The 14,981-nt window shown below is 41.4% G+C and overlaps 1 protein-coding gene across 3 annotated transcripts in view; it reads left to right on the forward strand.

The window, feature by feature from the left end:
- The window catches only part of srrm3 (serine/arginine repetitive matrix 3), a 65,765-nt gene extending 51,987 nt beyond the window's left edge, over window positions 1–13,778 (forward strand). Inside the window, exons 7-15 of one of the 3 annotated variants that reach the window (XR_006845272.1) lie at window positions 148–183; window positions 436–486; window positions 1,038–1,145; window positions 2,704–2,866; window positions 10,232–10,521; window positions 10,657–10,902; window positions 11,005–11,130; window positions 11,949–12,080; window positions 12,816–12,946. Coding sequence is in view for 1 of the 3 variants with exons in the window: in XM_046411431.1 (XP_046267387.1) it covers window positions 148–183; window positions 436–486; window positions 1,038–1,145; window positions 2,704–2,866; window positions 10,232–10,521; window positions 10,657–10,902; window positions 11,005–11,130; window positions 12,816–13,095 (1,300 nt within the window). In the remaining 2 variants the exon portion in view is untranslated. Of the gene's footprint in view, window positions 1–147; window positions 184–435; window positions 487–1,037; window positions 1,146–2,703; window positions 2,867–10,231; window positions 10,522–10,656; window positions 10,903–11,004; window positions 11,131–11,948; window positions 12,090–12,815 lie in introns of all 3 variants that reach the window. The other 2 variants (XR_006845273.1, XM_046411431.1) reach the window with 2 other exon arrangements.
- The last annotated feature ends 1,203 nt before the right edge of the window (window positions 13,779–14,981 follow it).

A 14,981-nucleotide genomic window follows, 5' to 3' on the forward strand; every position in this document is an offset into this window, starting at 1 on the left:
TTTACCATTTCTCTCAGTAAAGCTGCTTTAAGGATCAGGTCACGGGTTCACAGATACCAGTACAGTAGCATACTGTATATGAATTATTCAGTGGATATTTATGGAGGTGTCATCATCGTAATGATCGTGCTGTTTTTATCTTTGTAGATCAGCATCTGGCTCCAGGAAAAAGAGGAGATATAGGTGTGTATGAAACAAATGCATCATGAATATTTCAGCACTGTTACCAACATTGTTTGGGACAGTGTGCATCAAAGCACTGTGCTGCAAATGAGTTTTCTTGTGTAAGCTGTGTGTTATTGACATTTCTGTGTAATGATTAATGTTTGTTCAAAACACAATGAACTTCATATGGGTGAGTGGTACACCCATTGTTCCTTTTCACATGCTTCAGTGTACACAGCTTCATTATCTTATGTATGACATGTGTTTCAGATCAGGCAGCCCAAAGAACAAACACAAAGACAAGAACAAACAGAAAAAGAGGTGAGACGCACATAGAATCACTCTAATAGCATTTACATGTTAATGTTCAGCTGACAGAAAAACCTTATAATAAGCTCTCACATTCAGTATCAGCACAATTGCAGGTTCTTATACAGTGTGCAATGTGTAAGAATATGTGAAGCACAATTTGCCTTCTGCGCACAGTAAAATAAAGAATGTACAAAAGTCTCAGTCTTCAACAGTGAGTACAATTGGAATCACATTTAGTTGCTCATAAATTTATATTGGCATTTTACACTCATTATCTCAGGCTCAGACTCACAGAGAATGTTAATGACTGTAGAGCTTCTTCTAAACATTGTGTGAGTTCAGCAAAGTTTCCCTGCCATACATTTCACCTGTCTTGATTAGAATATATATTGAAAGTGTTTGACAGTGCTTGAACTGTTTTACATATCATGAGATAGATGACTGAGCTGGCTGTGGCATGTATGTCCCCATGATGTATGCGTGCATACACGTGGCTTTATGTGTGTATATGTATGCATGTGTGTGGCGTGTGCACCCGTCCATTTGTTGTCATCCATCAGGTCCCCTGCTGAGACCCCCAGTAGGAGTTCACAGCGTCAAGGCAGCTGCTGTAGCTCCCGTAGCGCCTCACTGTCCTCCACTCGGAGCACCTCCAAATCTCCTGCCAGGTAGACTCCTCAACACTCCTGAACACACATACACTTCACACACTGTTTTTGCTCTGCTAACTGTCAAGCAGTTGCCCTGGTGACTGTCAGTCTCTCTCTCATTTAGTGCCGGTCCTTGGGGGATAGATTAGGATACAAATGGGGCTCCTCTCCATGTCTTATAATAAGCCCCATTAAGTGGATGTGATATCTCACTCCTACTGAGAGTGATGAAAAAATAGAGTTGAGTTGGTAACACTGTTAGTCATTTATGTGGCAAGCAGCGCTTTATTTTTGAAAAAGTTGAATTCACAATAAGTCTGTTTAAATGTCGGCTACAGATCTTACATGTTAAAAACCATTTGACATTTTTAATTAATTTTAAATTAAATAGGAGCATAATTGGCAGTTACTCGGTCTGGGCCCTTCTACGTGGAGTTTGCATGTTCTCCCTGTGCCTGCGTGGGTTTTCTCCGGGTACTCCAGCTTCCTTCCACGCTTACAAAGACATGCACATTAGGTTAATTGGCTACTCTAAATTGCCTCTAGGTGTGAGTGTGAGAGTGTGTGGTTGTCTGTCTTTGTGTGTTGGCCCTGCGATTGACTCACGACCAGTCCAGGGTGAACCCTGTCTCTTGCCTGTAGTCAGCTGGGATAGGCTCCAGCTACCCAACGACCCTGACAGATAAGCAGTATAGAAAAAGGATGGATGGATGGATGGCCATTACTAAGATTTGCACTTTGCCAGCGACAAAGCAGAATCATTATTTCAGGCCATTATGGATTGTGTTATTTTACACAGTGTCTGTCTGTATGTGTCAAACTTTGAAATATTTCACTTAAAATTGATTTAAAGAGCTGACTGTTGTGTAATGTGAGTGAAAAAGTTCTTTGCAGAGAGTGAGAACTTACCCATTTATCAAACAACTTCCCTCTACTTACAGCAAGAAAAAGCAGAAGGGATCATAGTTGATGCCACAGCACCAGAGATATCATCTTTTTTATCCTCCTTTCTCAAAACTTGGCACCTACATTACCCTCAATGCTGTTGGTGTGCATTCCATACATGTATGTATGTATACAATATACATACACAGAAATACAAATATACAAAGGAAATAAATTTAAAGACAGTGTACATCAGAAATGTGATATGTGAAGACAAGTGCAGACAATAAAGATAAGCATAAAGTGAAAAAAAAAATCAATGCAGCTTTATTCATGTCCTTTGCACCTCTGATAAAGGCAAAAAAGTGGAGCAGCATTCAATCAAATGCAAATAGTTGGCTGACACCTCTCTCCTCTGAAGTATACGTGTCGATTCAGCTAACATTGTTCGTCCTCACCGGTGATATTTTATACGATCGATCCACCATTTCAGAATTTGTGTGTTCTCCTCTGTCTCTGCGCTCCACTCATCTATAAGATTTACTCTTAACCTGCAACAGAAACCTCTGCAGCTCTCTTCAATTCACGAATATTTCAGGTCAAACAAAAAGGATTTTTACATGTCAGGTCCAGGTGTACCCAGGTGGCTGTGCTTTACCTGGTTTGTTGCTGTGTGGCTCTGCTCTTCCAGACTGAACTCCAAGCACAAGATGGACGGACAAAAGGCGTCCAGCACCGCGCTGTCCCCGAACCCCAACACTACAACACCGTGGCACAACGGGGACCACTCCCAGCGAAGCCGCAACGGCAAGGCCGGCAGACTCAGCCACACCGAGGGCGTGAAAGGTCACGATGTATGTAATCTTCTCTATTTTGCTCCCACACCCCCACCCTCCCCCCACTCACTCCAACGGTATCTACCACTGTCTCTCCAAATGAGTTTTATCTTGCTCTTTTGTGTTGGTTGACATGAATTCTCATCTCCTTTGATATTGAAAGATTCTTTTCATTCTTTTACAAGTTATTTTTAGGTTACAGGCCAGTTATTATTGATATTATTATTTTTGACGTGTAAAAGACAATCCTGTGTAAAACTTGCCGCTGCTGCTGCTTTGTTTCTGGCTATCTTTGACTCCTCTGCCATCTTGATTTTTCGTTTGTTCTTGTTGTTTGCCGGTGACAGAGGGAGGGAGCAAAGAGAAGAAAGGTTCTAGTGTTTCAGCACACATCCTCCAAGTCGTAGCACAACATTAGCATACCACACCTCGAATGGAAATTTGAGTCGCACTGGTACACAATGTTTCCAAATGAATAAGCAGAAGGATGTGTTGTTTCTTCTGAGCGAGTGCCTGCTAAGGCATAACAAAAACAAAATAAAGTTGAGCTGGGGACAGGTTTAGCTATTTCAAACATCACCCCCCCAAAGGTCCATTCCCATGAAGAAATATGAAAGAAAAATGTGTCTGTCAGCAATGAGAGTTGAAAGTTTTTTCTGCAGATAAAGTCTTAATTGCTCAACGTTGAGTCATTATCATAAGTCTCATAGTGCTTTAATATGATAACAATCTTCCTCCTTGAACTGACTAATCCAATTACTTAATGGAAGTTCTTGATCTAAGCACGCTAAAATGAATAATAACAAAACTTGACTATGTATAAGGTGCAGCTCTCCATTCCTCCATTCGAGGTACCAGCTGCACTTGCTGGCCTGTATGGAAGATTTAAAATGCTAAATGCTATATGAAAACAAATCAAACTAAGAAATAAATTGAAACACAGTACATATCTATCTATCTATCTATCTAAATATTTCCTTTTAAAGCATTAAGTGCCTATTAATTAAATGAAAAACATATGTGAAAAGGACAATAATGCAGCTTTTTGCTTTGATTAATTGTAATGATAAATTGATTGTTTTTCATCATGAAATGAATTTTCCATTGGATATTTGAATATTTCCATGGAAGTTGGAGCATCTTTAGCTTCTGCAATGTGATATATTTTTACATGAAACTGACTCATTTAGTCACCAGAGGGATTGGAATGAAATCCTGCAGGTCTGATCGAATCACTTAAAGTGGCCGTGGCTTTGTGAATACAGTGGAATACGGAGCTGAATTTGCCTCCACACGCACCTCCCTCACCTGTGAGGTTACATCAGGAGAAAGGAAATGTTAAAGTTTTTGCCAGCTGAAATTCAAACGCACACTTCCTTCTTAGATAATTCTTTGCTAGCTACCCACATGCTAACAGTCAAGTGGGGTTTCATGTGCCACATTTGATTGGACACATTTATGTACCCTCTCCTGAGTTCTTATATTTTGCAGGAAGAGAAAAGAATTTAATATAGATATACTTTTATTTGTATTTTTTGATTTTACTGTATGTTTAATATCACAACACAGAAAAAAGTGAGTGGTATAGTGCACTTCATTGTTGTCCAGCAGAGAGCAGCATAGACCTATAGACCTGCCAATAATAAATACAAAGCACTGTCAGTCAGTATTTTTTCCAGGTTTTTTTTTTGTTTGTTTTTTTGATGATGGTATCCATATGGTATCCACCATTTGTGACACAGAATTCTCTAAACCGCTGCTGGGCAGTCACAAATCTGAGTAAATGTAAACTCAATAGTAGTGTGGACAACAATTCTGCTTTTAACATATGTTTTTCATTTATCATGACACAGTAAATCTATCTATCTATCTATCTATCTATCTATATATATATATATATATATATATATATATATATGAAGATGGAGGATGGCAGGCATTATGTTGGAATAAAAAGCTTAGAGTGAAGGCACGACTTGATCTCTCTCTGATAAATGAGCATCTGAAGGAGCTGAAAACATCTTGCGATCACTCACTCCAGAGTACTGATGTCTTCTGTTTTCTGCTCAGGCCTGCATGTGTTTCATCTGGAGGTCTTATCTGGTCTCTGTCTCTCTCTCTCTTTGCTTATTTCGTTACTGTTTCTTTTTTTCCTTATCAATTTAAGATGAATATGAATATGAATAAATGCCCAAATCTTTTTGTCTCATTTATATAAAAAGCACTCAAATGCTTTGGAACTGGACCAAGTAGGTTAAGTGGGTATGTGTAATAGTTTCTTCTTGTCAATACAGTTGTCTCTCTTCTCAAGCACATGCTCTGCTCAGTGATAGATCCTCCTCTCCTCCAGGTGTCCAGTCAGCTCTTGCCAAACCACCAGGAGTTAAAACACATGCTCCTCTCTACTGCTTTACTTTACTGTGTCGATGTGCATGTTGCCCCTGGTGGCAGTATCTCTTCTGTCCCTGACGTTTGTTTCTGCTCTACCTGCTCAGGCCAGTGGAGAATGGCAATGGAGGTCCGTTTTATCATGTACTTTTGAGCCATTCAGCTGGAATGTAGTAAAATAGGAGCATTTAATTGGCTCTCATTTTTAAGGAGCATCTTTGGAGCCAAGGTGATGTCGCCACTCTTGTTAATCTCCACCAAAAACTGAAATATTTGTTCTATGATAATCCCAAAACCGACATCTTTGCACAGGAGGGTGGTTATGTGTGACAGATCCTGGATTTAACTGAAATTTGATTTTACTGCAGCAGTTGTGTGACTTAGCAAATATTTTTGTATAGCAGCTTTGGTTGTCTTTCATCTCAGTTTGTGTTCCTTTAGTCGTCCTCTAGTCCTGGTTGGTCCTGTCTCATCTACTGCATAGGAGATAGTCCTGGATGCTTTCCACAGAAAAGCTTAGGGAAACAGCTATGCACTACTCTTTGGAGTAGTACAGCAGTAGGAGGTACAGCAGTAAAGCCGATGTGCATTCGCCAAATCGACAGGTTAGTCCTTCTCTTTGAAGCAGAAGACTTTGAGCAGCTCAATGTCTGTCTGGAGCGTAAACAAATATGCTCTGGACAAATATCAGATAATGAAAAGCACACACCTTAATGCAAATGTAATTAACCAGCATTTTTAATTATTAATTCCTACAACAATGTGTCTGTTGGAGGTCTACCGTTTTCACTCTCAAATAAAACCTACAGTCAGTGATAGTTTGCACCCTCTAAACATGCTAGAATATTAGCTCGCTAGGGTAGCGCTAGCTCAGCTAACGCAGTGTCACGTGATCCCGGCCTTGCAGGTCGTAGCAGTCCGCTGGGTGTTTACTGCTGTCTGACCACAGAGGGCAATGGTGAGTCTGTAAAAAATAAAGGAATATTAAGCAGCGTCACCACCAACACAGATATGTACCTGTATGTCTGTGACAGGCCAGTATCAGGCATTAACAACAGCTGACCGATTTATCAATGGGACTGCTGAGACAAGTTGGATGAGGACTGTCAGGCCAGTGTTTATCTTGTGTTTTAACCTGTGTTTAACCTGTCGGTCTCCAGTAAAAAGCAGCACACAGCCACTTCGATGGGAAGCATCCTGGACTGTCTCCCACTCAGTGAATGAGACAGTTCCAAACAAGGCTAGTCGTCCTCTTGCTCATTATTACCGGATGTCTTCAAACACTTCAAACACAAGTACATGGAAATAACTAGGACAACTCACACATGTGTTAACACGATTGTTATTTTAAAGGGACCCAAGCCATTTTGAATGCAAGCTCCCGGTTCACACAGGCAGTTTAAAGAGCAGATTTGACACAGTTCCTCAAGGCTCTCTCATGCCTCACCTGTGTTCATAGTGATAAATAAATGAAAATGATGGCCTGGAAGAAAGCTGGGCTGATGTCCAAAAAGTGCAGAGTAGAGAAGTGCTGCTGCTGAAGAAGACCCAGGCCAAAATGTGACTGGGGTCCCTTTCAAATGTGCTGACTCTCTAGTTCTTCTTAGCAGTGCCCCTCCAACACTCGTCTACCCCCCCACCCCCCCTCCCCTCTCTCCTACCTGTTCATCTGTGTCATGTGTGACTCACTCTTGTTGTCCTGGCATTTTTCTTCCCACATATCTTTCACATCTGCCAGCTCTGCATGCTCCTCCTCCACCTCCTCCTCCACCCACTCCAGTCCTTTTAGCTACTCTACATGGATGTCCACTAATCAGACAATATCCATTTACCTCTGCCCTCCCCCCACCCACCCCCTGTTTTGATACAAATATGGCTGCATTTGTACAAGCGAAAAAGACAAAGCAAATCATGTAGTTTATAGACTCATCCTTTGTTTCCAATTTTAGTTTGATTTGAATTCCATCTGGATTTTTTTTTTTTTTTTTACTTTGCTTCCCTCTATTTTCTTTTTACGTTTTGGTTTGTTTATTTCTCCTTAGACTCTGGACAAAATATGTAGCTTTGATACTAAAAGAGGTCATTGTCTTTTTCCCATTTCGCTGCGGAGAACATTCCTTTCTCCTTTTTTCCTTTTTTCTTTCTTTCCTTTTTTTGTTGATATTGCATACGTGTCACTGATTGAAATGGAAGGTAGGTAATGCTTTGCCTACGCACGTGATCTTTATGCAGATGAGAATGTGACAAGCACCCTAGCCTGAGTGACGTCAATGTTTCTCTCTCTCTTTCTCTCTCTCTCTCTCTCTCTTTCTGTTATTTACCAGTGGTCTTTAACCAAATTAATCTAATTTCATCAATTATGATTTGACTCTTAAAAGATTGGATTACGTAGAGCTCTGGTTTTTCTCTTTCCTCCTTAACTTCATCCTGAAGTCCAATATTCCGCTCTATCTTTCAGGTCCATTTCGTTCTCTTCTTTTGTTTTCTTTCTGTTTTGGTAGAATGCATTCCTGTTTGTCCAGCATCTCTCTGTTTGTTGGTGAATCAGTACATTCATCTTATGATTTTCACCACATTGATTTCCACGACTGTTTCTAACAACTGTCATAAGCACCAGTGGTTGTGTGTTTTCTTATTATACCGCTTAGTTGTCTTCTCTCTCTTGGAGAACGGCTCTTTTTCCTGCAAGGACCAGTCAGTGCTTTTGTTGTATCTCAGATAACGAAGCAGTTCAGACAGCACATGATAATGCATGCGGAAGAGCCAGCTCTGTGTGGTTTCAGACAAAACGCCTTGTGGAGATTTACCCTCTGTTTATGACCTGATTACAATGAAACACAATCAGTGTATGACTGTGCATCACAAGTTTCAGTCCCCGACTCCCACTGAATCACTGATCCAAGCTGTGCTTCTGTGTAATGCTTAAAATAAAGGTTGGGAATATATTTGAACTCAGCCTCTACCAATTTATAGGATAAGGCTGGCATTCCTCTGTGTTTCTATTATTATGAACAAATCCCTTGAAAAGACTGTCAATACCTTCTTATCCCTGTTGTGTCTGTGGGCATCAGCCACAGATCTGTGAGTTTTTACTGAGGATGTTCTCTTTCAAAACTGCCTGTAAATGTGTAGTTTTACTATTAAACAAAAGAGTGTCTACAGCCATGTTAGCATTTCAGTGAGGCTGCTTATATTTTGCAAATATAATGTTAACTGTGTTAGTATGTTAGCATGCTAACATTAGCTAATTAACAATAACACAATTTCAGCTGAGACTGATGAATGCTGTTAGTTAGCAGGTATTTGGTCATAAACCAAAGTATTGAACAAAATACATTTTCAGCTAATTTTAAATAAGATTCACCTTGTGGGGACCATGCATGTCTGTACAGAACTTTATGGCAATCTGTCCAGTAATTGTTGAGATATTTCAGTCTAGCAGACAGATACTGCCATCCAGTTATTTTATCTCTCCTACAGAACTAAGTATCACATTTGTTAGGAAGTATTTTCACCCATAGATTAATACACACCCAGTGCCCTAGTGAATATATACAGCACAAGGACAATCCGTGTGAGTGCCTGTATCATTCATTTTTGGACAGCGATGGAGCTCCATGGCACAGGAGGATTTATATATTTTTAAATCCTCCTGTGCCGTGGAGGATTTATATATTTATAATAACTAAAATACAGAATATTGCCAGCATTATCATTTCAGACTGTGGTAATTAATTCACTGTTTCAAGGTAATCTATTCTAATAATGTAGCTTTTCACATTAAAATCCCAAAAGATCCAATCACATTCTCCTTGTTTTATCAACTAGATGCAACTTTACTGAACTTTCACTGACCAAATGCCATAAAATGTGCCAAATGAGTCTCAGTCATCACCAAACACTCACTGTAATGTGATATAGTAATGACTCTCTGGAGCTACAAAAGTGCTGTGATAACTGTAAGTGTCCTGTATCAGCGAGCCCAGCTGTCCTGTGGTAGATACTACATGGAAAGAAAATTGATAAAAATACCTTCAAGACTTTCATCAGTCAGTTGCTCTCTGAAGTTTAGGAAGGTGACTTGACCCAGAGGATTTACTCTGTGTGTGAGGGATTCCCTGCACATTGTGGTTTTCCTCTTTGCTTTTTGAGTTCTTTTCCATTGGTTTCCATGCATTGTCTCATGAGTCACTGGCAGGGAAGGGTTTTGTGTCTTTTTCTCTTGCATTTTGTGAATCTAATGATGCACTTATGTTGCCCCACTTTTCCCTTTTCTTCATACCTTACCTACTAAAGGAGGGAATACCACTTTATTGGTAAGTGGATGTTAACCAGAAGGGAGTTAAACAAGAGTAACCATTTAAAAAAAAAAAAAAAACAAAGAAAATGGGTCGCTGTTCACATCTCAGCAATTGTCTTCAGGAAAAAAAAAAATCCAGAAAGAGAAAATTGAGTAGCAGACGATTTGTTTTCTGATTCGATTGATTCAATAATTGTGATCTTTATTTTGTTCCTTCCATTTCTGTGATGTTCCGTCAAGTTGTCTTCTCTTTCTGTTTTGTTTCATTTTTTTTTAACCATTACTATACAAAAAAAAATATATATGAAGAAGTCCTCTTTTTCTACTCTTCAAAATCTGTAGTTCTGTACTTTCTGCCTCTGCTGTTACTCTTATTTGGTTCACAGTTTTGTTTGATTTTTTTCCCCTCTCTTCCTTCTCCTCCTAGTTTTTTTGTTTGTTTTTGCGATTATGATTTCTTCAACTCATTATGGTTTTGCATGCCAAGTATTGCATGCGCTGCACCATAGAGGACTATCTATAAGCCATATGGAGAAAACCTAGATCTTTTTCTTTTAGATGTTTACCTTCTTTTGGCAAGTACACCGTAGCAGTCAGTCAACACATTGAAAACACTCTAATGCTCTTTATGTCCTTTTTCTTTTTTTTTTCTTTTTCTTTTTCTTTTTCCTTTGTTGGTCATCATTTCTCTACAGAAGCTCCGTCTGCTGACCGCTAGCTCTGCAAACATCCAGTCCACTCTGCTGAGAGAGCACAAGCTCCACAGCGCCCCCAGCAGGAGCCAAACAAGACAAGTGGTGCCAGCAGCAGAGGCTGGGGGTGTGGATGGCAGGAACACAGCTGTCGGGAGCTCCGTAAGCCAGACGTCGGGGCGGAGAGGGAGCCAGAGAGGCCAGAATAAGAGCTCCCACTCCCCTGCTCACAGCAGCGACTCGGCCCACTCCCAGCACGCTCACAGAGGGAGGAACGCTCGTCACCAGAGAAAGTAAGCACAAAGGCTTCCATTTGCCTCTCATTGTGGCTTTTCAAGCCGCCAGGATCACGGCTGGAAGTCACTTTAGCTCTGCCACTGAGAGACAGTTATTTGACATTTGCTGTTTTATGCTGCCAATTACCCCAGGACAAAAGGTGGCCACTCTTCCAAGCGTCACCACCGCTCTAGTCGGGGTCAGACACACCACCGCAGCCCGTCAGCATCTCCAGGACGCCACTCGCACACGTCAGGCAGGAAGAAGGAGGACTCTCGTAACAAGCCCAACCTCCGACAGCGGAGCAGCTCCTGGAGCAGCGGGCGTTCATCATCGCGCTCCGCCTCCAGGGACAGAGGCCCCAGCAAGTCCCCACCCAACAGACAGAACAACTCCAGGTGAGACCTCATTATCTGTCACACTTTGATCTCAGCTTATAGTCTGATTGTCATCTAATGTGCTGTGCTGTTGCTGTTGCGCCTCATTTGTGCATCATGCAGAGAGAGGGACAGCCCCAACCGCTCTGACACCGACAGCCGAGCTCGCCGCCGCTCACGCAGCTACTCACCCATTCGTAAAAGAAGACGAGATTCGCCCAGCTTCATGGAGGCTCGCAGGATCACCAGGTAACACATCTCATATTTTTAAGATTTCCATTTTTCACAGCTTACTGCGTGGACTGTCCTACGGCTGAACGGCTTTTATATGTCTGGTATTAAGAGCATTTAAACATAACACTCTTTAATGGTTGTTACTCTCTGCAGATGCAACATGATCCCAATCATTTTTACAGCACTGCACTCACATTGGCGCAAAGGTCGTCCTGTTTTAGCTTCACATCACAACAATGACAAGCAAAAAGGAATAAATTTAGGAAATTTGTTTCTGCTGTAACTAAAAACTGGGAATTTTGATAACCTCGCTGGGATTCATTAAATCATTTATGTGAAGAGAGGAAAATGCATATACATTCAAATAAAATGTGATTACAAGGGCCAAGAGGAATATGTATTGAATTCTTCAGCATTGATTTATCAAGTTCTTTTCTTGTTAATGTACTCTATTGTTACTCTATTTAATGTGAATCAAGGAATAAATATGAATCAATTGATTGCTTAATAATCATTTACAAGGCTATTCCATCCTTAGAGAAGATTTGTACCATGAATCTCTGCTGATGCCAGTATGTTTGAGTCACAGTTAGCATACAGAGAAAACCTTCATGTTATCTTGCCATGTAGGAACAGTCTTGAGGGTTGGGGAAAGTAGTTTGTAATTAGTTATTAAAACATAAAGAGAAAACTCGTACATCTCTGTGAAAAGCATTTCTGCAGTGTGTGAAAAAAAATCTCTCTCTCTGTCACCTCTCTACTGTCTCATCATCAGTGTAAGTCCACATGGATGACATGTGTGTACCTTGTCATCTTTCACTCCGGTCCTAAAGGTCCCGATGCCAAGACAACGGGATGTTGCTGAGCAGAGCTGCTGCAGGCTAGTTACCCTGGTAACAGTTGCCGTGCAGCAGGATCTGGCTAATCTGACTCCCGAAGCTCAACCGAACAGCAAACCATCAGAGGTCCCCTGAGTAAAGCTGGCCTCCTCCTTTTTGTTTTCTGTCCTGTTTCTGCTCCTTCACAAAGAGCCTCACACTGACTCTAAATCTGCACCCCATCACAATTACGCACTAATGTTTTAACACGGGGAGACGGAGATTAAAATACTATCAAGGTTTGCTTAAGTGGCTATCTGTTTATTGCACAGGCTGTGGCTTCCCATGGCAGATAGGGAAGACAAACGCTAAGGCTGAGTAATCTACAGTGCTGCTGAAATGACAAGGTGAAACGCACCTTGTAGCAGCAGGGAAACCTTGATAGCGTTTATCTCTCCCTGCACTGTTGACTGTTGATTTTTCTGGGTGTTGACCTCCACTGAGAAGAATAGGTTCTTTTGGGAACTAACAGCTAATTACCTTACAGGAAGCACTTCCAAGGTGGCTATTAACAAGGCAAACTAAGCTGAAGCTTAAACTAACATGACATGCATTTCTCTGCTCTGTGTGTGTGTGTGTGTGTGATTGTGATGAAGACCCTCTTTTTTAACCCATACAGCTGCTCTCTTTCAGATCCTGTCCTGATCACAGGTTTAACCTAACACTGATTTGCTCTCAACCAACCAAATCTTGTTTTAACACCGCACATGTTATACATCAGCATTAGATGAATGGCTGGTCATGACACTAACTCATCATACTGTTATCATCATCTGGCATGGCTGTTAATGCTCCGTCCTGCCCCTCTCTCCTCTCCTCCAGCGCTCGGAAGCGGCCGATCCCGTACTACCGTCCCAGTCCATCGTCGTCCAGCTTCGACAGCAGCCCGTCGCGGTCCAGCCGCAGCCGTAGCCGCAGCTACAGCAGCTACAGCCGCAGCAGAAGCCACAGCCGAAGCCACAACCGGAGCCACAGCAGAAGCCGGAGCCGGAGCTGGAGTCGGAGCCGCAGCCGGAGCCGGAGCTGGAGCCGCAGCAGGAGTCGCTCCCGCAGTCACCACAGTTACTACAGCCGCAGCAGCTACGACAGCCCCGGCTTCTGAGCACAACAGACAGCACAGAAAGGAAACGCAAACAAACAGGGGAGCAGTCCTGATAAATTTGCTGTGCTCCGGTTCACTCATGATGTATCTGTAACAGACTGCTGCACAGTCCAGGGCCATGGTCCCTCGCTAATACAGAGCCTGGATCAAAGAGGAGAAATGTATTTTGATATAGCACATTACTATGAAATTGGCTGTCACTGTTCATGTCTTCAAATATACAAGGTATTAAAGGAAATGGGTTACCACGTCAAAAGTTAATTTGGTAGAGCCCAAAGAACAAATCTTGCTGTATGTTAGCACTTTCTTTCTCTTCTTCCACAAAGCAACCAAAAATGAATTCATCAAAAACTGTATACTATAAATATATATATATATATATATATATATATATATATATATATATATATATATATATATATATATATATATATATATATATCTTAACAATAGCAGCTGAGTAGAAGACAGAAAGAGGACACATCAATGGCTTACTGTACATTTCAGAGAATCTGACCTTTTTTTCCATCATCATGTACTCATGTCCCCAAAGGCTTCCATTCCATCGAAGCACAGAGATCAACGAAAATGAGAACAAAAAGAGGAGTCTGCAGATGGAATAGGAAGCAAAACAGAAAAGGAACTTTTTTTTAATGACAGAAATTGTATTGTATAGGTTTGTCTGTATAGATGTAAACTCTCTTAAGTTCTGGCTTTGTAAACTATGCACTGTATATCCCATCTAGTTTGAAGAGGCTTGTTTCGCATGATGCATCAGGAGAGACTTGCTGCTCAGAGGACCTGGCTGAAATGGAAGGTGCCAGGGTGCATCTGCCACCACCCCCCCTCCCCCGTACACAGTGTCAGCCACCTGCATACAAGGGCGAATGGGAAGGGGGGGGCGACTATGTATTATGTACGATTACTCTCTTCCCTGTTTAAATTATTATGTTGATTCTGCTGTATGTATGTGTGTCTGCTCGTGTGTGTGTATGCGTGTGTGTACCTCCTCTGCAGTGATCAACGAGGTAATTATTTATGTGTACACTGCTGCAGCCTGCACCTCAGACTGCTGTATGGTACTGTACAGGAAAACTGTCTGGAAAATTCTTCATACCCACTTTTGTGTTGATCATTGCTATTTATAAATCTACTGTATTTATTATGTTATTTATTGGGGTATTTATTATTTAATTGATCATTTTTAAGCAGTTGGATCCTGCTTTGAAGATGACATTGCTGCAAATGTATTCCCATTTGAAAATTGTATATGTTCATGTTTTCCATGAAATGGGTTTCTTACAGCGGTGAAAGCTTTCTGTCGGGTGAATATTCACTGCTGTGTGTTTAGGATGCTCTGATTTTAGCCAGTGGAACCGAGTCCTCACCCAGAGTTACTCCCACTGCTGCCATTATGGCACCCCTGGCCTATTGTAACTCTTCATTTTAATGCAAACTATCGTGGCTCCGCCTGTGCTGAAGAGGGAAGGATCGGCCTCAAACATAGCCAAAACATCTCCCTGTGATTAGAGGAGAGTCTCTTATTCTACTCTACTATATGTTTCCAGCCACTACATAGTCAGTGGGCCAATGGTGCAGTCCTTTGCATTATGGGCCGCACCATCTTTCTGTGCCCCACAGCCCCTTTAGTATGATAAAAACAAACTGGCGATACAATCAGGGATCACCCTAAGTCTTCCTTACCGCTTGTCCAGTCTCATGTCGCTCACCCTGTGTTACATTCCCAGTGTAACCAGACTTAACCCAACTATGATACTCAGCAAACTTGTTAATTTATTCCAAGTATAGCAATGCCCCTTTTGATTCCACAAGTCATTCTTTGTAGTGTACAAGTTATTAAACCTGACAATAAACAAAAACTAATG

The sequence above is a fragment of the Scatophagus argus genome, chromosome 14 (assembly GCF_020382885.2).
Source record: "Scatophagus argus isolate fScaArg1 chromosome 14, fScaArg1.pri, whole genome shotgun sequence".
Lineage (NCBI taxonomy): Eukaryota > Metazoa > Chordata > Actinopteri > Scatophagidae > Scatophagus > Scatophagus argus.